This window comes from Homalodisca vitripennis, chromosome 4 (assembly GCF_021130785.1).
Source record: "Homalodisca vitripennis isolate AUS2020 chromosome 4, UT_GWSS_2.1, whole genome shotgun sequence".
NCBI lineage: Eukaryota > Metazoa > Arthropoda > Insecta > Hemiptera > Cicadellidae > Homalodisca > Homalodisca vitripennis.
Window position 1 is genome coordinate 136,109,719 of NC_060210.1, and position 26,839 is coordinate 136,136,557.

The 26,839-nt window shown below is 33.3% G+C and overlaps 1 protein-coding gene across 1 annotated transcript in view; it reads right to left on the minus strand.

Annotated features, from left to right (window-relative positions):
* LOC124360243 (sodium-dependent transporter bedraggled) overlaps positions 1-26,839 on the minus strand; it is a 166,805-nt gene that overhangs the window by 90,504 nt on the left and 49,462 nt on the right. Inside the window, exon 2 of the mRNA XM_046813685.1 lies at positions 6,523-7,204. Within this exon, the coding sequence (XP_046669641.1) occupies positions 6,523-7,193 (671 nt within the window). The 5' untranslated portion in view covers positions 7,194-7,204. The remainder of the gene's footprint in view (positions 1-6,522; positions 7,205-26,839) is intronic.

Here is a 26,839-nt window from a genome sequence, read left to right on the forward strand (position 1 = left end):
TATTTTCTAGAACAGTAATATATGTAGAATACCATTGTATACTATAATAATGCCTCACTCACTGTATAATGCCAAAGAAATAGTTCAACTGTGTGGTAAGATAAGTTTACAGTTTACTACAGTGTAGTTTTTGTTTAAACACATATATAATGAATATGCTACTAAAAAAAAATCATTCCGTAGTAACCTGAACATTTCGAAATATCTGACATTGCATGATACAAACACAGTCACGCGATATGTTTGGTATGAAAACGTGATATGAAAAAGGAAGCTTGAGGAATAAAATGAAATATTACAAATTACTTTGTTGGGAGCGCCTGCAGTTTGTTGATGCAATGCAAAACTGAACTGTTATTGCCTACTCAGTGCAGACAGGCGCTTCCCAACTCGTGCTCGTGTGGCTTTTTTGTTTGCAATATCGCATAATTTCGCGCCATCCGGATTATACAATGTCATGTAACCATAGCAATGCATATGTTTCTGTACAACATATCACATGCAATAACAGAACGCATGATAAATAAATAATGAATATTGCAGTTTATCAAACAAATGTACAGTAATTATAAACTAAGTAATTATTAACGTAATTATAAATTACAAGTTAAAAACTGCTCTGGGCACGGGCTTACACGACCTGCGCAAGGAATCGATTCGGTACTAATTTTTTTAAATTCACAGTGATATGAAACTGAAATAAATAACGTTTATATTGAAAAATATCAAAGTTTTTAAACTTGTTTCATAACAATATTGTTGAATAATATGTTTGAGGTAGTAGATAAGTAACAAAAGGGAGATAAAGATAGATAGGGAAGTAATTAAGTGGAAACAGCCAACGGAAGTTCCTTAACTCATGGAGCGCATGGGTTAAGGAAAACATTCTGTTTCTAGAGCACTGGAGAAAGGGAATAACCATTCTGCCATACGCGAGAAAGGAACAACGTCTAGCAGTCAGTTTCTGCTAACTGAATTAGTCACAATTATTGACTGTATCTTACCAATTTTAAAGTTTGATCGCAAAATATTTGCGTAATATTTCAATAAAAAATTTGGAGGTTCTCAAAAATGGTCGGGTTAGTTAACGTTAAACGGATATTTTGATAAAAAAATTGAAAAATATTTGTACAAAATTGTAACGAATTTTAAAGTTTTTGGAGTTAACTTCAGTTTATAAATGTGGAACAGGTACAAATAAAATTCTATCATTGTTATTATTTACAGAAAAATATTCGTAATAACCAGATGTCTGGTATATGCCAGAGTTTCTTTAAATAACCAATATGACATTGTAGAGAGGTATTCAATCCGATTCTAAATAGGGCTTTCGTACAATTTCAAAACAATAAATCTATTGGATGTATGCATGGTATAATAATCTGATTTCGCTCGTTGATTTTTCTCGTTTAGGACATTACTCAACTATCTATATGCAAATTGTATTTTCAAAGATTCCGTTTACAATTTAAATTTCAATATAGAATTGGATTTATTTTAGTAGATTTACAGCAATGCTACAATAAGCGCTGCAATTATGAATGATTATATCACGAAGAGTATATCTGGTGTTAAACAGACACAACAGAGGTATAAAGGTATATAAGGAAAATTGAAAAATATTTATTTTTATTTAAGTATTTTAGTTATACAATATTTGGAAAAGGAGAACATAATGTAGAAATGCGACTATTTTTTACGTTTCCTTCCAATACGATCTACTGAATATCACAATCATCTCGAAAAATCGCATCTAGTTAGGTTGTTTACGTAAATTCAAAATAAAACTGGACCTAATTTGGTACCTTGGATAACAGTGTTATGTGTACGTACGTACGCGTATTGGGATATGTTATATAGGGAGCACTGAAACCACACAAAAACATTGGAAGTTAGTCAAAGGAAGAAAGATAACCTCTGCATTAAGTCTGTTGTAAAGAAAAGTTTTATACTGATACACTTAATTTATACTAATTCCATCTCACCGCATTAGATTGGGAGCTATTCAAGTCTTTAAGTTTATCTGTTAAAATAATAATGAAATGTTTTTGGCTCTTTTAATCGAGCTTTAAACGAGTGAGTGAAATATTGTGCACAAGGGCCGACATCAATACATTCCACAGACAGCAGAGAGTAGCTGCTCGAACATAGGAGATTACCAAGTAAAATATTCATGGGTCTTAGCTCCCTTCGCATCCAACATCTACATACAAATTTGTGAGTAGTATGAAAACACTGTGTTTATACTTTTTTAAAGATATGACACTTTTAAATAAAAGAGCCAGTTAATGTGTGAAATTTAAATACAAACTATGGAAAGCCACAGTGTAGATCAAATCAAATCAAATCAGATTTTTATTGCCGGAACATTCTATAATGCATGGCAAAAGTCAACTTTTTACTTGCTAGAATTTTGTCATACACCCCACAATAGATCTCATTCAGACATACAATTTACAAATTTACATACATCAATTCATTCGCCAATGATTCCCACTTCCAGCGACGGATTCAGTCAGTCTTTTTAATTGGTGGTCTCCCAATCAAATGTTAAAAAACTCGTCTACATTATTTATAAATTTTTTTAAATGCAGATGATTATTTGAAGTCATAACAGACTGCATATAAACCAATAATTTATTAAACTTAAATTATATTAATTTACTATAAATTTGTTTGTAAATTTAACCTGCCCAAAAATGAAATATTCTGTATTTAATACAATTTTGGATACTGTGTTTTACAATGTACAAAATGCCATGGTATGTAACTATAAAGTAATATTATTACATCTGTTACTATAACCGACTAATCACATATTTTAGTAGTAAATTTAGTCTAAAGTATGTGTATTATTCAAAATATTTATCAATTAAAATTTAATAAGTAAGTTGTAAATTTAACCATATAGTACGAAGAGAGCGTACAGGCACTTCATAAAGTAATACTAAATATTGTAGCTTTCATGGTGTGTTATAATAGGCGAAACATTTATCCTCGGTTTTCGAGTTTTCAGAGGCTACTAAGAACAGGATGTCGTCAATTTTGGCTGATTGAATGCGAAAGTTATTTCCTCAACTGATGGGGGAGAAGGGTGGTATTAACACTTTTATACACACGAACATGATACAATATTTCATATCAGTATGCACAAAAACAACAAAAATGAGATTCATATAAGCATTTTTTCAAAAAAAAAACCTTTTATTTTGAGATATTAATATAAGTTTTAGTTTAGAGCGTTTAAATGTACAGCTTAACGACTTTATTTCTATATGCACTAATTTTTAAAAGGATTTGACTTATTGAAGTAGGTATATATACATTAGTCCATACGTCCTCCCATTATCATAAAAAATGGTTGTATAATGTTACTAAAAATTGTTTATATTCGAAATAATAAATGAAAATAATGCATAGAAATCTATGACGTTGCTGTATAACACTTTCATTTACACCGGACTCCACCACCTTGGGTTCTACCTCATTAGAGTTTATCTTTAAGTCGAGTCTGTACTTTTCCTTATCTGCCCGTAAGGAAGAACTTTCAAAACATTAGACAATAACAACGGCAATTCCCAAGAAAAGTCGCTATTACATCAGCGAGTCTCACGTCAAGTCAAACTGCCTGGAGCCTGCAAGATAACAACAAAACTTGCACGCACTTCAGACTCCACTCGCGGTATCTTGGATAGTTACTGTCTCCTCGGTTTACTTTAGTCGACTCTTCAAGATAAATATAATATGACTTGGTGTACCTCTTTGTACTTTATTTTATAATATTTATAAACACTATAAATTATAACTTTATAATTATGAAGTTTTTACAATTATAATTAAAAAATACGGAGAGACACTGTAATACTTATTGTAAACAACATTGATTCTTCTGTTATAATTACTATAAATATTTATATCATGAGGAAGTACTGTCAGTTAGCAATTACAGATTCTTGTACAAGATGATTTCTGTATATAAAAAATCTAATTATAAAAAAATTTTCGAAATATTTAAACACGACCAAATGTGATTTTATTTGGGATTTACAGCCTGTATTGGGCTGTATGGTTACTTTAATTTAAGTTTCATGCGTATTTGATAGTTAATAAAAAACAGAACATTTTTACTGGAAGAATTAGAACCAGCCAACTATGATATCCGATCATATTTTTTGTTTAGAGTCGTTATGGTTCATGTGTTTTCATTTTAGGTTACATGTAAATCTGATAAAAAATAACAAAATAATAATATTAAACCCGACCTTCAGTGTGTGAATTCCTTTATAGCATTATGCAATTTTAACTTTTTTTGCAAATACGATAGCAAATATGTAAATTTTTAATATAAAGATGAAATATTGCAAACATGAGAATTAAAAAAAATGTTTAATTTTATAGTGTGATATGTCTTATTAAGTACCATATTAGCGCAATTTACCATACAAAGTTACTTCGTTAAGCGATATCAATTAATATTTAACACTGGTGTTCCTAAATTGTTCAAAATGAGACATCTTCAATGCATAATAATATAAATTAACCGTCAGTGTACAATATCCATAAGTTATTCGTGGTAAATAAAGAGAAGGGGACTAAACACATTTTATGGATTTTTTAATTTGCGATGTTAAAGTGTACGAAGCATCAATTATAATGTACTCGTCAACGCAAGTATTGAAAGTGTAGACAAAAATTATAAGTCCTACAACCAAATTCTCAGACACTACAAATATTTTTAATGTATGATTAATTTTCAACAGGCTTTTTATTTGATGCAAATGGTCCAAGCCCGACTGGTCCCATCGTTCTATACTGGGCTCAGTTGGGGCGATAATATTAAATGCTAGCTATCTTCTCAGCTGCCAGGAACGATAGCTTCACACCGTAACTGCTAGAAAGTTGAGCTATTCCATACACGTCACTCGGGTATTAGTTACGTTTAGTTCCCGACCAAAGAATGCGGTGGAATATAATGTAAAACATCAGGTAATCTAAAACTTATTTTGAGATAAAATTAAAATAAATTAAAAAGCAAGAGTAATTTTTTTCCGTTTTTGAACTAAAAATAGAGTAAGTATAAAACAAAGTTACAAGTTAGGAGTACACCTGATCATGTGTCGCCTAATAGACTTCCTTAAGTTTTAAGGTTATTGGGATCCTTCAAAAACACCTTGGTGGGATATGGTTTACCCCATAGCCCAAAAAGCGTAATGAACATACCTGGGATCATGGCACAGGACAACTGTCTCCAAGCCCCTGTTGTTTGAACCAATGGGCGTGAAGGACAGCCACTGAAGGGGCATTGATCTTACCTATATAGGTATGATACTACCTATTTAGGTAGTACTTTTTTTATTTCGAAGCGCAAAATTCCAAGTCCATACCTCAATATAGTTTTCAAGGAATCGGGCGGTCAGACAAATAGACACGTGTTAAATCTTTTCAGCTCTCGAGTAATAGGCTTTGCTGTCGCTCAGCCAATACTACAAAACTTTAATATGTACAATGTTTTAACATTTATTTATTTAGATTAAATGGTTGTTAAAAGAATATATAATTTTTGTGTGTGTGTTTATTTTCAAAGGAACATTTGCATTATGTTTTATATTTTCGGTGAGACTTGCCGCGTCAGGGAACTGCTGCCATCTTATTATTGCGAGCACGTGCTGTACACGAGTCTGATGTGCCCACGTGATCTGCTAACTCTTTTTGTCGTAAGTTATTATCGTGTTACATGTTTTTTGTAACAATACAATTGTAAACAACATAATAACGGGGAGTGGCAGTGCTCCAAAGTATCCAAAGTAAATAGAATTCACCAAAATGTTTTCTCACTTACTAGAGTTTTAATTACAAGCTATTGTTGTTACCTAGAATACAATGATTGCAATAAACTCGTAACAAATATTCTTGAAAAGTGAAATTGAAAGGAATTTTTTTAACTTTGATTTTTGAAAGCTCTCTTATTAGCAGGTTTGTTTCCATTTGTATAATATAATCAGTGGGCAAGGGAGCTAATTAACTCAAGTGCTTTGGGGTTACAGTTGAGTTTAGGTACACTTCAAGTTTTGTATAACTGAATGGGGTTACTAACAAAATCATCAATCTCAAACAAAAATTGATTACATAGTTTTGCTTCACAGGCAGCTATGTTTTTTTCTACAAGTTTCTTTGATATTAATTACCTGATCGGATCTTTTCTTTTATGGAAACAATTTTATACTTTTGATAAGGTCCATTGAACTTTTTAACCCATTTGTGCAACAACTTACTGAGCAATTTTTGTGATATGTAGTATATCAAACTACGGCTATAAACATATAAACGTAGAGCTCTACAGACGTTTAAGGGTTAAAAACGAATTTAATTTGATTTTTAATCTGACATTGAAGATCTGTATGTAAGACATGGTATCAATGTAGTTTTTCAAATACAACAGCACCACGATTTCCCCTGGCTTTTTTCCTTTAAGTTTAATGCCAAATGGCTTAAGTTTATTATTATATATTACAGTGAACTTACCCTAACATTTCCGATTCTTCCACTGTAACGGTGACGAAGCTGTCAGTGTCGTCGTCGCTGCCAGCGTTGACTGGGAGGGTGGGGGAGGCGGAGCGTGGACGGGTGGGCAGGTCGAGGCGTTTGGTACGAGGGAGGAACATGGAAGCGCGACAGGGGGCGTGGGAAGATATACCGTCCAGCACTCGGGACAGGGACTCAAAGGAAGAGCAAGTGGAGGGACTCTTGGAACGAACGGTGGTGTCCACGGGATTCCGGAGGGAGGAGAACTCCCAAGAGTCACAACGCGTCATCTCACAAGGGTCCGGGGGAGGGGGAGGCAGCGTGTCCGCGAGTGCCGTCACGAGTTCCAACAATCGTACACTCGTCGGGGAGGCTTCAGCCTCGGACAGTTCTATGTCACTCCCTTCTTCTGGAGGCTCGGGAGCGGTCGCCTGCTCGAGTACACCGGTACAAATTGGTGACACTTCCGGAGAATCGAGTCCTTCCAGGTAGTCCATGTCCAGTTCCAGGGGAGGAGCGCTGGGAGGTCCCCTCCGCCTCCCCCACTCCCTCTCTCTTGCCAGGGCGTCATGTAGCTGAGGCTGGAGGATCTCCCCCAGGATGGCGTCCAGGAAGTGCGCATCGCTGCCCAGGCTTGCCAGAGGTCGCGACAGTCGCTCTCCCGCATCCATCTCACACCCTTCTGAAACAAATGGAGGTACTTATTGCAACCTTATTATTCTTAAATATATTCAAGCACTAACTAGTAGGTACAAACTTTTTAAAGCACTTTTACCTTCATAACTTTGACAGCAGTACACATCGTAATGAACAATTATTGCCATTTATGCAGTAATGAGCAAAACAAAATTAGCAAACATAAAAATGCGAGATATATTTCAAATATAAACAATAAATTCGTTTTATAGAAAACCAATAAATCAAATGTAATATAATGTAAATTCCGAACATTTAAATTAACAAGTTTAATCCTCTCATGCATTAGCTCTAATGGGGGTAATTGTGCGCAATTACGTAATACGAGTTTTGCCATTAGGAATTTGTTGACGTACGGTCGGAGCTAATGTGCTTTCCAGCTAAACCGACTGAAGTGGAAGTTAATTACTGAATTTAGTTATTCGATTGTTTTCAAAGATTGCCACTTTAACTCTTGTTACTATTTTAAACACTAGAGAATTAAAACATTAAATATGGGTACAGATTAATCCAATAATTCTGAATTGTTAAAAGTTCAATGATCAATTCATAATATATTAATTAAAACAGCTTTTTGTTATATCAGAGATACATTTATAATATTCTATGTTAAGTAGGATTGGAAAAAAGTGCATTTTACAAAATATTTCAGATTGTGAGCACTATATATTAAACTAGCAGTTACCCGAGGCTTCGTACGCAATTTCACAGATTTTGCACCTCTATGAGAGCACTTCTGGTTCGAGTGAATTATATTTCCGACACCAATGTTTTTTTTAACTTCTTCCCATGATAAGGAAAATATGTAAAACAGTGTATATTTACGGTAATTTTAATGTACTTCGGTCTTATTGGATTTTTTTCCAAATTTAAGTTTAATTTTATAAAATGATAAGATACTGAACACTCGTTCAATTGAAAAATGTGACTGAAATCCGAAATGTGAAACACATCGGACCTTTTCACATAGAAATAAATGTGTCACGTACATCCAGTGACGTGCTGTAATGTTACATGTGGTCAATTCACTTCAAAGACGTCAGCGAGCTACTGGGGTTCAATCTGTGCAATTTGTCTCTTTACTTCGTCAATTGTTAGTTTCAACTTCCAAGTTGAAAGGATTTTCTTACGAGCGTGATGTGATACATTTTTAAACATTTGCCGTTGTGCAGTATTTTGTTTTGGAACAGTGTACCGACATTGAAGAAATCCGACATTATAATAAATTACTTAACTTAATAATACAAAAATAAAACGTATGAAGCAACTGACAGCTGCTACAAATAAGCAAGTGAGGTATGTTGCTCAGTGCGCATGCGCGTTGCCTCATTTGAAAATTTCTCCCCGAATATCCTATCCTGTTTAGTTTGCGGAATATGAACCATTTAAACGTCAGGTAACGTAAGGTTACACCGCACCATTGTAAAACTAAAACTTAAACATTAAGTTCGGACTCTTAAAAATATTTTATATTATTGTCAGAATATTATTTCAACAATACAACCCATTCAGAGTAAGCTGAATGACAGCCATTTTGATTTGAACCCCATCAGAACAAATTTAAATCTCAACAACTTTACACCGTTATTTGTAATCATGATATTATAGGAAACATCTCATTCAAAATATAGCCAATAAATAAAAGGCACCCGCACAGATTTGATCTTTTTATATTGGTTATACGAAAATTTTCGAATATTTAAAAATGTATAAAATTTACAGGAATGGTCTCTTACGGATATAAATAAGGGCGAAAAACGTGTTTGAGATTTAAAGTTCTTTTCATGGAACAAAACTCAAAATATTTTCACTATAGCTGTATCTTGGTAAAATATATTTGAAATAACTATTTAAGAGTTCCCTTTTTCCGTTGCATATAACCATGTAACAGAAGGATTTCATACAAAATTATTAAGGCAAGCAGTAGCGGAACGACGTTATTTGGTTATAACGTACTTGGGAGCAAGTGGAAACGCCGGCTCCCAGTAGAAAGGCAATTTCAGCACGCCAATGGCCCAATATTGCGTACAAGCCAAATGAAGGCGCACTGTTTGAGCCGCTTTACAGCCTGCGTCATGTGAGAGAAGAATGTGATATAGCATGTACATAATCACACATTTCATGCCATAGCGCCCGCTTTGTTAACAGTTTCCCCACTTTCATATGTCCCGGAATCTCTAAACAATAACAATTTAATTAATACCAGAGGCATATTACATGAACGTTTATGGTAAGTTAAAGTCACACATTTACGTTCAACAAGGTGTAAATACGTTATCTTTAATATCATTTTAAAATAATTACTATACATACATGTACTCGTATACATTAGTATTCAAATATATAACTATTTTAAAGTTGTATGTAATAAAATGGATGTTTACGATTTGATGCTTCAGAAAAGAAAGTCAGAAAAAATAAATGTAATAGCTCTTTCATTATATAAAGAACCTTTTGAAAGAAACCGCCGAGAAAGAACCATTCAAGTGTTAGTTCTACCGACCAGAAATCTCAAGAGATCTTAAGTGTTTTACGTTAACCACGTTTCGCGTGAACTAAATGGAATTAATTACCCATAAACTTCCAAACAATTAGACCATTCATAATGTCGCTTTCCTAGTATCTTGCACTTTTCGTGGGTTACAGAGATTTAGACTCAAGTATGTCATAGATATACAAGTTGAATCAGTATAATATTGGTATCGTGTAATATCAATATTATAACTAAATTTATATTATATAGTTTAATTAAGTATTTGATATAATTCAATTATTCACCTTAGGTGTTTATTTCCCTTATATTACATAATTTCTACAGCTCGTAGAAATATAATAATCTAATTTATAATTATTAAATGACCTGATTTATTTTTTGTAACAAACAATCAGACTGTATGACTGTATGTAAAGACTGTCATGAATTTATTATTGAAATATAATTAATTGTACAACGTACATGTACATGTACATATTGAAAATAGTTTACTAAAATGTTAGGTTAGTAATAGAAATTCGTAAATTTCAAATACATATTTCCAAGAAATGGTTTGTTTCTTCATAAAAAATCTAAGTGAAATCTCTTAAATGTTATGTATTCTATTATATAGTTTAAAATAAAAACATTCCAAATCAAATCTGTTTTATTGCGGAGACAATAATTATTACATCGTATGGCAAACGTCAATTAATAATGACATTCTAAAATTTCTGTCATCCATACTATAATACACATACAGACATACAATCTTTACAATCACACCTCTTTCATTCATCGCCAATGCATCCCACGTCGAACAGCGGTGTCAGTCTTCTAATTGGGCGGCCTCCCAGTTCAAAGCCAAAAACTCACCTGAATTATAAAATGCTTGCGACACCAAGAAGCGTTTTAGGCGAGTCTTAAATGGCTTTGGCGTTGGAGCATCTTTGATTGAATTGGGCAGTCTGTTGAGGAATTGAACACCCGCTTGTGAAGGCAGGCGTTCATAAACTACCGTTCTGTGTCTACCAGTTCGGTAATTTGATCTGCCACGTGTCTCATACATGTGTATGTCTTGGCCTCTGGTTAAGGTACATTTATTCATACAAAACATAGTTGTTTCCAATATGTAGAGACATGGAGAGTCAACAGCTGCAATTTCTTGAAAACTTGCCTGCACGACTCTCTAAATTTGATTTTTTTTGATGATTTGAATTGCTTTTTTGAAGTCTGAAAGCTCTTTGGAACTGAGTATTAGCGCAAGCTCCCCAAAGGATCACTCCATAGGCCAGGTGGGGGTATATCAAGCCATAATACGCCGTAATCAGTACCTGCCTCGGGCAGTATTTTGCTAAAGACCTCAGGACAAAACTACCTGAGCAGATCTTGGCGTAAACATGATCAATGTGCACATTCCATGTCAGCCCTCGATCAAGATACATTCCAAGGAATTTTGAAGAGGTCCACACTGGTTGTCCGCAGTGCGCAAAGAAAAATTTAAACGTTGGTTTTTGAAGAGTTTATTGTGAGGTTGAGGCTGTTGAAGTATTGGACACAGTTGTTGATATCAACAAAAGCCTGTTGTTCCAAAACTTCGCTTGATCTTGCATTGAAAAAAAGAGTCGTATCATCTGCAAACTGCACTGTTCTTCCATGCAGAAGCGATGATTCAATGCCGTTGACATAAAGCAGGAAAAGCTGAGGATAGACCCCTGGGGGACTCCATAGCTAAGATCTATTGGCTTGGATGATTTATTTGATATCTGGACAACTTGGGATCTGTGGCTTAGAAATGAGCTAAGCCATTTAAAAGGCACGCCTTGAATGCCGTGGAACCCAAGTTTGTCGAGCAGTATATTGTGGTCAACGCAGTCGAATGCTTTGGACAGATCCAGGAACACACTCATTGTGTGGTTCCGACATTCAATCCCCTCTACAATTATATCGACAAGACCAACGACTGCGTCAGTTGTCGATTTACCCTTTCTGAACCCAAACTGTTCATTTGAGAGCTGATTGTATTTGTCCAAAAAGTGAAGCATTCTTATAAGAAAAAGCTTTTCAAAAACTCCGTTTCCAAACAGCGCATATTTCTTAGATAATTACTGTATCTTAAATTCATGAAAGTTTTTACTATGCGTCAGATGTTTATCAATTGTACAAATTAAATTGTTATCCACATATTTAGTGGAGAAAAAGGTATAACAAAATAATTCACATAACGATTAGTTGATAAGCACAAAAATATTTCTTTGTAACTTAAATTTAAATTTCATCAGCTGGTTGTTAAAACCGCCAATTTTTGGAAATTATTATATGTGATGTTTTTATAGACATTGTATTTGATGATACTTCATTTCAATTCACAACCAAGTATGGTTTGTGCATAACCGCTATTTTACTATCAGAAGTAATTATTTCAACAAACGGCTGATGATTTGATTTTAATGTGAATAAATGTAGCTAATTACGTTTTCGGTAATATTCTACATGTATTGAAATTCAATAAACGAATTGCGTTACTATTTGAAAAGTTACATAATTTCTTAATTTATTTTATTTAACCAAAACCGGCAATTTAGAGGACTGTTTTAATAATAACTTTACATGGAACTCGAGAAAAAGTTTTCATCTTTGTTATTTGCTAGCGATTAAAATAAATGAACTACAGTTGGTTTTGCCATGTATAAAAACATTTTATTATTCTAAATTTTACATATACATGGTAAGGTTTAGTGAAGATAAAAATTCAAGTTTTTAAAAGGCCACTAATTTGTATTCATTTAAGAAAAATAATACTGTACTTTCAGACATAGACCTTTTTAAGAATACCACATTAAAACTGTAAACTTTATAGTGTTATCGGTAACATAGAAAAAACAATATAACGTAAATTCAAACAGGTAAATAGGCTAAACACTATTTATATATTTATAATTTTAATTTTATAAAGTTTTTAGGAAATCCATTTACAGGAGATTTTGTGTTTTAATGTGTTCAACTAACACCCAAAGTCTCGAACTCTATTTTAGAATTACCTTGTACAGAAATGTCTGTTTGAAGGAAACTGCAATCATAAAGCAGTTTACGCAACTTAAATGAATGAAACTTAAATATAGGCGCTCTTTTACTATTTACCGAAATAAACTGCAATGTATGAATTAAACGTTTGAATAATTGCTCTTAATGCATACCATTTTATTACATTACATTACCAAAGCACCGAGATGCATTGATGGTGTATGATGGGGGGGGGGGGGGGGAGGGAGTGTTGTACATCTATCTTCTCTACGACAGCAATAATGAAGCTGTCGATTCAATTACATGAATGTCAGTAGTCAATCAACTAGATTAACACTGCTCGATGACTAACACTCGATTCGGGAATATGTACGCTCTCGTAGTTAGTCGAGATATCGAACGACCGATCTCTCAATAGACTTTTGTGATGGAATGTGATCAAAATTCACGAGGACATGGCACTAAAGTCTATACAGGGCGTGATTAAAATCTATGGAGGTAGCCATTCATAATTGATAAGGGCAGTGAGTTGAATTATACGAATTCCACGAATTATACTGAATTATATAGCTGACATAGGGATTCAGACAAAATTGTGATGAATAATTTTATGTCCCACATCCGATATTTATAATGCAAACATTCGGTGAACGTTATCGATGCCTACCACTTGAGGGACTGGACAAACTTCATTTGTCTGTTTGTCCGCACGATATCTCAAAAACATACTGACTTATACACTTGAAATGTTTCATAACACACATTTCTACATAAGAAACACCGAGTTCTATGAGGGTATGTACCCTCATATGTATCACTTCATGCAATTTGGCTGAGCGTTAGTGAATATATTTAAATAGGTAACAAGGTTGGCAACGAGAAAATAGCTGAATAAATAATTTTGTAAGCAAATTGAGTATAATACTGTAAGATTTTAACACGTGAAAGTTTTATTTATTGAGTAAAGAAAAAAAGAGGTTAGTGGAAGTCAATGTTAAAAGTAGGTGTCAAAATTTGATTTCAGCGCACTCTTCATTTGCAAACTGATATTAAACAAGATAATTCGAGGAATATTGCGTCTGTAGACGTGACTTGAAAATTATTTTTACATAGACAAGAATGAGTTCTCTAATGGTGCATGTCTAATTATGAAATTTGGCTGAGCGTCATTGAAGCCTATTCGTAAGCTGAGACAATACCTCTTTTGCCTACCGGGTAATGTTTTTAAATTTTTTTTGTAATATTGTCTGCCTATCTATCTATCATGCAGGACATTTCGAGAATAAAATGATCTATATATTTGAAATGAACGAAGCCTGTTAAGATTCTGCTTATCTATCTATCATGCAGGACATTTCGAGAATAAAATGATCTATACATTTGAAATGAACGAAGCCTGTTAAGATTCTGCTTATCTATCTATCATGCAGGACATTTCGAGAAAAAAAATGATCTATACATTTGAAATGAACGAAGCCTGTTAAGATTCTGCTTATCTATCTATCATGCAGGACATTTCGAGAATAAAATGATCTATACATTTGAAATGAACGAAGCCTGTTAAGATTCTGCTTATCTATCTATCATGCAGGACATTTCGAGAATAAAATGATCTATACATTTGAAATGAACGAAGCCTGTTAAGATACACTTGGTGTGGCGTGTATGTATTTTAATGGTCTGTTAGAGACAGTTAATTTGTTATTAAATATGTAGAAGGATGGAAAAAAACTGTATGGTAATTATAGTGCATTTTAGTAAAAAGGATACTAAATTAATGCTAAAGGCTCCGAACTGAATTTTGCTATGATTAAAAAAGGTATGATTTCATATGACTTTTAAAACTGCCATAGAACAAAAGAAACTTTTACAGTCATGACTTTACACAACCAACAATATTATGGAATCAGTTAACTAGCTATCCAGCTCCGTATCTAGAAAGGTACCTATGTAGAAGGTGTGACCTAGCGACAATCACAAACTAGTCTATTAGAGGTGTTTCATGACCTCTTAGAAATTGCAAATGTTTTCTTTCGAAACCAAAGCAAGTTTCAGAAATTATTTTTTTTACCATAACGGCCAAAACATTAACAACAATTACAAAATATGGTGGCTGAGGCCATTTTAAGAGCAGAATTTAAAAATATGCAAATAAATCTGCAGCATTCTTAACAGGGTGGTTTGGACCTTCAAACAAATGTATGTTAAAATAAACAAACAATTATTACCAACAAATTCAACGTATTTTGATTTTTTTCCTACGACGAAATGATACCACCTTGAGCTTAAGCTACCAAGTCGAATGTCATTTTTCGGTGTGGTGATGATAATCAGCAGTAGAACTGTTTTTGTAGATGTATGCATATACCTGAATCCATGTAGGGACAGGAAAGGAAAGATCAAATTTGCCCTTCAGAAATAGCTACCAAGAGATTTATATGTGTGGTTGTATACTTTGAGAGGTTCTACGATTAAAAAATGACAGGTTTCAGTAAAAATTACTTAGTTACAATTACTTTTTTACACTGTTAAAACTCTAATTTGAATTGTAGAATTAAGAGAGACATCTCATTTTAAAGATACAGTCAATAAGCATTTAAGGCGATTTAGTTATTTTTTATATATTTTTTTTATTCAGAAAAATATTCAAAATATTTCATACTTTAATGTTGAAATGCTTTATATGTATACATTTTAATGGAGGCAAATCTCGCATTATTAATTGTCTATATGAAAATATAATACCCCGAATACGATCTCGGCTGGGAAAATAAGCTCAAACTCATAACCAATCACATTACCAAAGGCACGATTCCCATATGTTTTACATCATTAAACAATGAATGAATGAATGAAATTGATTTATTTCCCAAAAATATGTACAATATTATAATACAATCTGTACAATTCATTTCTAGATTGTTGCAATACCGAACATTTTGAAAATGTGAAGAAAGAATAAGAAATAATCATCATAGAATAAACAACATAAAATAAACATCATAAAAATAGCATCATGTATAAAAACATTGTCCTCGGGAAAATGAGCCTGCATGGGCTATGATGCCTGTGCGCAGTCTCGAGTTGTTCACGCCTGAAGAAATAACGGACTGGATTAATAAAAAAAAAAAATGAATATAAATATAGTACAAAATAATACACCATTACACACCACACACATACATACACACACACATACATATATACACATATATACATATGCATGCACATACACATGCGCATATGCAATGAATATATTAAAAGGAAAAAACCGCGTAATTTTGCTTTGTACCTGTTTTAAAAGCATTAAATATTATTAATTTTAAAACATATACATATTAGCAACAATGGTAATTAAGCAGGGTCACCGCAGATTATAATAGGTTATTGATAATGAATGATGATGGGATAGAGTGGTGGCTATTTACATGTCAAACTGTCCGTCCGTAGTTCGTAGACAGCACTGCCTCGGCCTCCTCAATAGACAATGATAATAACCACTGGTTAACTTTCCTTTTAAAAATAATTGTAGAAATTTCACTGAAAAAACTGAAATTTGGAAACTGTTTACTCATATTTATAAAAAGCACGTGAGCAAGATAGTATGAGTTGGTGTTAGAATAAGATTTAGTTAATTGCAATGGTAGAATTCCTGTTGATCTAGAATAACGTGTGTTATGGGTGTGTTGAGTTTTTACAAATAAATCATCTAAATTTTTTATACATGTGTATTAAAAGAGATTTTAATAAAAAGTTGTCTTATTGTAAACATTTTAGTTTCTTGAAATAAAATGGATGTTGTTGAAAACCTATGACATTTTTTTAAAAGCTACTTTCAAAATTGATTTCTGAACCGTAAAAAGAGGATCAAGATTTGATTTATAAGCTGCCCCCCAAGAAATTATCCCAAATGCAAAAAGAGATTGCACGTATGCATAATATACAATTTTCATTTCTTGTACAGCAAGAATATCCCTAAGGTTCTTAAAGGCAAAGATATACTTTCGGGGTCTTTTGTTTGAGATATTCAATATGATCTGACCATTTTCAAACGGAAATCTAAAATAACGCCAAGATATTTTATACGAGTTTATTTTTTTCGATTGCTTCGCAAATACAGGTACTGTTACTGTGATTTCCACAATTATGTATGATCAGATTTCCTAAGACATAATCCGACTGAGGATTCAAAGAAATTGGCATAAATTTTGTTTTAGTTATATTTAGGGAAAGGACATTCTGATCAAACCACTTTTTCAATAACATTAAATCACTTAATGCTTCTCGTCTCACATCCGCCCATGTATTTCCTTTCAGAAAAATAAGTGTGTCGTCGGCAAATAATGTTATTTTTTCCGTTTAAATTTAGCTTGGCAATATTATTATATATATAATAAGAACAGAATTGGCCCAAGTGTACTCCCTTGAACTACACCATAGTCTACACATTAATTGCATCGCTACTAACAATTACAAATTGAGACATATTGTTTTCTATTGGTAAAATAACTTTGAAACCAGGTAAGGGCCATGCCCCTAAACACCTAATTGTTCTAATTTATTCATTAACTTATTTCTATCAACAGAGTCAAAGGCTTTTTTGAGGTCTAAAAAAGATTAGCATTGATTTTTTTGTTTTCTGAGATTGCACTATTTAATTCTTTATTTAAATCAAACAATGCATCCGAAATACTCCTGTCGTCCCTAAACCCATACTGACACTGAGAAAGTACATTATTTACCTGGAGAAAGTGTACGAGCTGTTCCTTAACTACCTTCTCCAGTACCTTAGCAAAGACACTCAAGAGGGATATCGGACGGAAGTTGTTTTTGTCAGTAAAGCTGTTTGACTTATGCAAAGGGTTAACAGCTATAATATTCTTAAGTTTATTCTCTTATGTTAAATGCACAAGTTTATTGCACTACTAGTAGTGATATGTTACTACTAAGGAGCAGGATGATGTAAGGTTGCAAATCTGTTGGGACATAAAATCATCGCAAGACGAGTGTAAGTGTTGGAGTCAACTGGTGAGATAAGGTCAACTAGTGACCAGACCAAAGGTGTCACGATGTGACCTGACTGACCCCCGCCCCCGGCATCAGTCCCTAGTGGACCGTACTGTACCGACTTTGTTGTTACACTCTCTCTGTCCTTACACTCGTGTTATGTTAGTCTACTTTAACTTTGTGTTAGTCTGCACTGCCACGTACTACAAAAGGCAAAGATAAAGCATATATTTAATCACAGATTTGGTGAATAACATATTTTCTTTGTCATATTCATTAAGGATATACTCTCTAAATGACAAATTACATGTAAAAAAGAAAATTGTTTTTCATTACCAACGAGAACTTATAGATTCACAGAAAAACAGCTGTAGATAAGAGCATATTTAAGAGAATTAAAAACGTTTTAATAAAATATAATATATAATTTTTAGGCATTAAATCTAATAAAACTATTTCTCTTCCTGAGCAAAGTAAACAAATAATAAAGTAAGCATATAAATAAAATATTGCTTCGTAAATCCCATGTTTCAAACAATGCGAATTTATCGTTGATTTACAGATTGGAAAAACTTTTTGAGTAGGCTATGAAAAAATAATATATTTTTGTCGTTTTATCATAAAAAAGAATATTTAAATACTAATTAATAACAACCTATTTTTACTGTTCCATACGCGATGCTAAAATGGTCATTAGTGTATCTACAACATTAGCGTGTTGTAAATGGATTGTTCTGTACATGTCTCTTGAAAGTGAGTTCAGTTACAGTTGGTGTGTGTGTGTGTGTGTGTGTGTGTGTGTGTGTGTGTGTGTGGAACTGTCGACTGTACAATAGCAGCTCACACTGTCACTGTCACACTGTCACTATCACACTGTAGGACTGGACAGTAGACAGTGTCGGGGACTAGGATACTCGACACCACCGCTCATCGCTCTCCTTGGCTTGCTTTCACACGACAGACAACCTGGGCCAAAAATAGCGCAAGACAAATATTCCAGCGGCTCGACAGCGCTGATTGCAGGGCAACTTTCCACTTGATAATAATATCTAGTGAACGCTTCACTAATATCTGTTATCACTAAATTTTGCTGTTTAGCCCAAAACAATTAAGAAAATGTATAAAAATAAATCAAGTGCAAATGTATGTTATTCATGATTGTTGCAAGAATTACGAGAATGATTGGAATTTCTCACTATACAAACTATTAGCTTGTCTCCTGCTTGTCTTGATTATACTAATTTGGTGGACCGTTTTTTCTAAGGGTTTTAAAATTAAGTGATGCACAAATAACAATAACACACCTATATTATATAAATTTTATTTTTGATCTGACATTCTTAATAATGACAAATAAAATAATGAGTAAGGCAAAATCAAATTTATTTCTGTGTATTAGAGGAAAATTATAAACAACTATAAATACAAACTTATAAACAGCAGTAAATCAGTAGGAAGAGACATATAACAAATTTGAAAATGTGATATGAACAACGGAAAAACACATTTAAATGTAAAAATAAATGAGATGAAAAAATGTTATTAATTTTTCGATTGTATCAAGCACTTCGGGACCTTCCGCTTGTACACTGTAACGCTGTCCCTCTCAGTTAAAATAATTTCCACAAAACAATCTGCGGAACATCTGATGCGCAATGCAGAATGAGCTTAAGCTTTCAAAATTTTAGTGTAGTCTAGGCAAACGAAAATCAAGGTCTCTGACTCCTTTTTGGTGAGGTATGTAAGAGAATATTTAATGACTATCCTTACGAATAAACATGACGAGGGTGTTAATAGAGAACTGAATATACATGGACTATTTATATCTGAAAAATAAAAAAATAAAAAAAACAGTAAATTATTACATCTCCCCCATCCTCCGTATTCTTTTTAATATGTCTTTAATGATGCTTCTTGTCCCAGTGTTTCTAAAGAAGCCCCACCCACTCCATGCACTACAAGAACTGCATGAAGGCGAAGAAGTCATTCAACGACCCAGTCAGTACCTGACTGAGCTACAAAAAGCATACATTTCCTGGCCCTTTGATGCATATAGCGAACCGAGATGAACTTGTATTATCCATAGCGAGACCTAAATATTTAAATTGGTCCACACCCTCAACTATGTTACAGCCGTTAGCCTCCGACTGTGCATCGCCTTTATAAATACATCCTAAATGGATATTTAATGGAATATAGTCCATAAGAGTAAAAATAGGACACCATTTGTCAAAGTTTAACGAAAGTATGTCAATGTTAACCTCGTCTCTCGTGTAGCTCGTAGAGACCAAGACAGGGTCGTTCGCAAGTTTTGAACGGTACAATCAAAATAAAGATAACCGATATTTTACAACTGACGAATACATCTTTTGGCCATAACGACAGGGTGTTGAAAAGAACTAAGGAAATGAAAAAAAAAATCAATTTTGAAGCACTATGGCCGCTAGAAATAGAAAACTTTGAATTAAGCAAAATGATCCTTTATAAAAAAACTAGCCGTTTCCCGCGGCTTTGCACGCTTTTCGTAAGCTTTTGCCCGTGTATGTGAACTTCTGGTTTAATTGGATTATATTTCCAACGCCGGTGTAGAGTTTGCGTTGTTGCCACGATCAAGAAAATCTATTTATGTTTATAGCCATTGTTAACGTACCTGTACTTTGTTATAAAGTGGTATACTTTACACTCAAGCTTTAAGCTCAATCAGAAATGTATCTTAAAGACAAATATACATAATAACTTAGCGCCTTCAAATAGTGTTTTGGGTATGTAATATATCTAACTGTCTCGTAATTGCAGTTTATAGTGCGCAGGCGCTTTGAAACCTTTCATCTTTTGCACCGCCGCTTGGTGGTGAGTTACATCAATGGGCTTAGCATATAAACCTTCTCCGTGGAAAAAATACGTATAAATACACATTTTTATAATGGTCGGTCTAATAGTTTGCTATTCTATTATCTAATAGTTTGCTATTCTATAAAGGATATACACACAAACATTTATATAATATATATATATATATATAGATTAAAAAATATAATAGTCAGACTTATAGATAATACTTCTTTTACCGTCAGACAACTATATAAAGAGACTGAAAATCATCACCGTGCATGGCCATCATAACAATGATTTAAAATTTATGTACTAAGTAAATAAATTTATTTTACAATTTATTTTGTTTTTTGGGTGTCAAGCTAAAAGAATATGAACTGAGATATAAATCATAATTTCATGTAACCTTTTTACTACCCTACTTAGACTATAAATCTTTATTGGAAACTACACTGTTTTTAACATAGTATAACTATGTGTGTAATTTCGATCAATTGATTATGCATTCCAAGTAAGAATTCTGACTGTTATGAAACTGAAGGAAACAACGTTATTAGTATAATAAAATATAATGTATGCTATCCTGACCTTGGATGAAGTTATGGTTATTTCTCAAGGAGATCGGTGATCACAGACTCTGTTATGGAGAGCTATCAACAGCTTTATAGACATTCAGTCAAATAAAACCTAGAAAGATCAGCTTGATATTCCAGCGCAATGCAGAGTAATATACATTGGAACTTTATTCTAAGTGACTTCACTCGATAACATTTTATATTTGTTTAATGTACGTAATGGCCTGATACTGTGAAACGATCTAGAGTTTTACCCCATAAATACAATGTTAAATTATACTTTTACTCACTTAGTTTTGGTCGTAGAACTATATCTTACATTAAAGATATGATTAATAGATTTTTTAGATGTTAAGATGCATACTTCTTAGATATTCAAATTATGGAGTTCATATTTTCCCTCGAAAATGAATAAGAATAAAAAGCGCGTTGGTGCGTATTAATACTACTTTTAATATAAAAAAAACTCCCACAAGTTAAAGACTAAAAATAAGAGCGTTAAAACGTTTTTAAGTTTAACATTGTTCTTATAGGACGAAAGTCATGATGGCCGCCAGGAGAGCAGATTCTCAACCTCCGATTTTACAGAAAAAAGCCAAAATAATCCATAGTAATTGACTCAAAATAGAACAATAAAGTGGAAAGTGAATTTACTGAGATAGTATTTCTTTCAATTAGTAAAACTCTTTTCGGGAACAAAAGGAAACAAACAGTTAGGAAACAAGTAGTCGTGTAATTAATTGTCGACGTATAATTAGGCCTATAATTAGTGTGGCAATCTGTAATTTGACTTCTCTACTTCGTGTCCTGTCGCCAGGATATTGCGGAATGTCCGGCAGGTACCTCTGAAATCTCAGAATAGTGATGAAGTGAATACTGGAGAACTGTACAGGTATTTATTTATCTTCTAACAATGGCAAAAATCTAAATGTCAGGTCAGGGTCTGAAGATTTATGTCCTTAAATCAGAAGAGAGTCGGTCTTGAACTTTCGAAGCAACCACGAAGACATCATCAATTTGATGAATGACGCAAATTGCAATGATTCGTGAATGAAATGGGCACGAACTACAACGTACGTTTCTCTGATTGCTGAAAGATCGTTCAGGTAATTGGGAATAAATTTAATAGATAATTAACAGTTTAATTTTTTATTTTAGGTGATCCTATTTACCTGATTTTTGTCTTGATTTACGTAAGTTTTGGTAGGTTAATCTGAATTTTAGTTTGCCTAATATGTAAAATATAACACTAAAACATATATACTCGTAGATTGTGTAAAAGGTTTTTAAACTATGAAAACATTTGATTGTAGAACAACATTTGTTTTGTGAAATATGCATAAATAAACAAATCTGTATCTTTTTGAATTAAAACAATAAGACAAAAATCAACAGTTCGAAAATTCAAAAAGTTTACACATTTTAACTAAACTAAAAGTATTTCTTAAATGATAAATGGCATGTTATGTTAATTATTCTATAGAGAGCAACTAAGTATATAAATGGTATTATATTTAATAAAAAGGTAACAACTTCCAGTTATGGGCGTTTAAATAAATATGAAATATAAAGGCAAAATATAGATTGGTATTTATTTACAAGTTTACAAAAATAGTAAATTCATGAACGAACCAATCTGTACTTTCAAACATCGGCTATACCAGATTGGCCAGCTAAAAGAATTCCTGATAACAAAACCTCCCTTATTTCATACCAGGCACTTTAACAACGCGTGTACTTAGCAACTTCAGAGGAAATACAACTCCATGTAATACAACCAGACAGAAAGAAAATCACAACAAAATCGAACAACTTCACTATGTCAGACTCGTTACAAACTCCCAGCATCTGCGCACCGGATCGATCGCTCTTCATCTTAATCATTCTAATTTCAAAGGCGCCGTCAAGTTGTATTTAACAACAATTTTCAATAGACTTTATAGACTGCATGTTTCTCAGTAACAAAGACGGCGTTGAATACTCAATTATTGACGGGTAGGCTAAATTGTTTCCAATCCTACTTCCGGACCGGTGTAGTCTATTTTATGAGCACCGATCAAGTCCTCATGCCTAAAAGCCATAACTTCAGATCTATCCATGTTAAATTTTTAATCACAATAAAGCACTGACCTGTTTGTCACAATTCGCAATCGAATGGTAATGCGGCGCAACATTATCCGTTCAAAACCATTGCACCCTAGGGCACTAGAATCTAGGATTTCATGGATTAAGGGCGTATGAGCAAATTTATGAACTTTATACAGAGACAACAATAAAAAATTTATGGCTTTATAGCTCTAGTTATACAGCAGTTGTTATTTCCTTAATCACGCACTAATTTACATTCACCTTAACGTAATTAATTCAAAAATAGGCAAAGAATGTCGCATTTCATCAGGAAAAGCTAGGATAAGAAGCCCTTTCTGACACAACTTGGGGATAAACGGCTTAAAGGCGATTTATTAACCATCACCAGCGGTCGAGCAGGCGGACTGTTTGCGAGGACAAAATCGTTCAGCGATCACTCCAACCAGCTTGAGTACACAAGGTCTTCTGCGCGATTTCCCTGTGATGTGATACGAGTTCATGATGCATAAAGTTGGGGAAATTAGAGCTCCTATCTGTCCCATCACCATATTACAATCACATGAGGAAGAAGTGGGACACTATCTCAACCATGCAACCTTGAAAGACGGAGAAGCTCCATTGAAACATCGAATCGCAAAAGTGAGCATTGGAAAGTTCTCTCATGTTTAAGATTGCTAAAACCTCCAACTCCAACGAAATCCTCATTCACTTCAATCGTCATCCTTTGTGGTAAACTACACTTACTTAACCCAATATTTTGACATTTACCCTTGCTCGACCGTTGCTTGATATTTTCTACGATCTTCCTTTATCATCTACTGCTAATTTTCTCAAAGGATTTTATCACTTGTAAATTTAATTTGAATTTCTAACATCGTTACTTCTATGAGACGGAACTCTACAACGATTAAAATTCATGCTAAGTTTTTACGGTAAACCGTCATAATCAATAAAAAACAGGTAGAAAATACGATACAAATAATATAATTTGAGACATAGAAAGAGTGCACGTTTCAGTAATATAAATATTAAGGCTATTCCCAATATATCCTGAAATTTTTTAACAAAAGTGAACTTCTAAAGTAGGATTGTGATTAATGGAAAAGATTTTCTGAATTATAGAATGTCAACTGTAGATTTTAAGTTAATGTTTTAATTACAAAACATATAACTACGGTCTATTTCTATGGTTAAAAATAGACCGTATTTAATGTGCATAAAATTCCAGATGACATTTGTTAGAAGGAGATATGATTCAATTTTGTACGCTTTAAAAACGTTAAGAACTAGACCTTACTGAAAAGATGTTATGAATGGTTTACACATGTGATAATAGTTTTAAATGAATTGTACATTTCGGTTAAAAGGAAAAAAGGAAAATACGAGTACATTATGAGTTTTGTACGAGAAAGTTGTTTATTTATAATTTAAATTCCTGTCTATACTAACATCTTGATTCGATATAAAGGGTAAAAAGACTCGTGATAGAGTTGGTTGAAGACGAGTACGTGTTTCAGCACTGATAACGTAATATTGTCACCCCCGCAGGAACAGGAATAACGAGAAGATACCTCCGCACCACCACCACTCTCGTAATGGGGAACTACGGTCACCACGCACGAGATTTCCATAATAGTGACGTAAGTGATTAAATTGGTAATAATTAGTATGAACTTTACAGCGGAATGCTTAATAAAATCAAACCAAATGACGTTAAACCCAACTGCGTCGATATCGCAGTGGATAAATTATGGAGCTCTCAGAATTTTACTTTTTCATTACCTATGTGAAATCAGTTAGTTTGAAAATTCATCTTGGTTTTAGTCTCTTAGGAACAATTTAGGAAGATAATCATCATGTATTTTACACCCTTATTTTTATTGTAGAATTATGAGCTATGTATAATTTTAAGAGTATAATTAATACGCACTTTTTAGCTCTTTTAGAATTTTTCTTCAACAAACTTCTAACAAACTACTTCATTGTTTGTTACGCAAAATTTATAAACTTTAAAACAAAACTAACGGGAGGAAAGGTGCATATAAATAAGATCTTAAAAATGGGAATCACCGATAATTCCACGGCTTTAAATAAGGGCTTAAATATAATTAAAGTTTAACGTTGTCCTTATTGGAAACAGCAATACTCAACATTCTATCTTTAGTTAGGACACTAGAAAAGAAATACTAACAACATTACATTTGATTGCCGTATTCTGCGAGAGTTGAGTCAGACCGATCATTATTATTGTGCTTTAATTTTGTAACATAATTGGATATTATTTAGTGTTGTAACATAATTGGATATCGATTAAAGTGTAACGACACAAACCAATTTGAGGTTAGGAATCGTTAAGTTACTATGTTAGAATATTTTAATACACCATACTTACTCTTAAATATGTTATATGTATATGTGTGTACAGCACTTAAATAGTTATTTGTAAATATATATATATATATATATATATATATATATATATATATATATAAAACAATTATTTGGAGTTTATCGCTACCACAAGAGTGTATACCAAAGACTTCCCAAAAGCTTTATTTGAACTTATAAGACATTCACATTTTGTATTGTTTTCTTTGTTTGACTTAAAACCTTAATAAGTGGTAAGATAATATTAGTTATGATGTCCTACTTAATCTCCAATCTGTCTTTGTTATTATTAAGCTAAACCGCCAACTTACCCAGTTATGCATTTCAAAACAAATGAATTGATCAGTTAGTGGTGTATGAAGAAATAAACTCAGAAATCACCATTCTTGTGAGTTATTTCAAGTATAAATCATCTGTTGGCAATTGTTAAGGTTGCTGCATGTTGGATAATTGGTGCTATGTTTGTTTGTGAGGGACAGCGCATTCGTATTAAAACTAAAACGGGAACCGAGGACTAAATTTTTTAATTATGTTTCGAAAAAAAAAACGGATATTTGTTTTGGCTGGCACATTCAGCGTCTGAGTTTCTAATGGCAAATTTTATCCCTTCACTATTCAAAGTTGTGACACTATTCACTATTTGACCTAGAGATTCTTACAAGACGTCGAAGGAGGGCCGAGGATAATATAAGATAATAGACTAATATACGCCCTGACTTCATCCTGTCCTTGAAGTTTGTATCTCTTGATGATTTATACACAGAGTCATACCTTCTGTTAGTATCTCTTTCCTTCGTTTAGGAATGTATGAAACTTTTATATTAAAAGTGTATATTCTTTATAATGCAATTTATATGTTTATTGCTACGTTTACTTTACACTACATATGACATTTGACAGAGAATGTTCAGACGCACATTAATGAATCGGTATCGTAGGACTGTTCTTTACAAGTTTCTTTTATCACATAACATGTTTACCGACAAAGGCAGAACCTCTATGGACTACATCTTTGGTTATCTGGAGTACGTCATTTTCACCGGAACAGACATGCTTTCTTCCTAGGAACGGCGGTGATACCATCTGTTGTTACGATCCGCGGAATATTCTGAGCCTGACGGTCCAGCAGGTTCGGCCGGAGCGGATAATTGCTGGAGCTGGAGTGGGAGAAGGTGGAGGGGAGATGTGGCAACAATGTGTGTGACGTCACAGCCAGAGTGACCTGGACCCGATG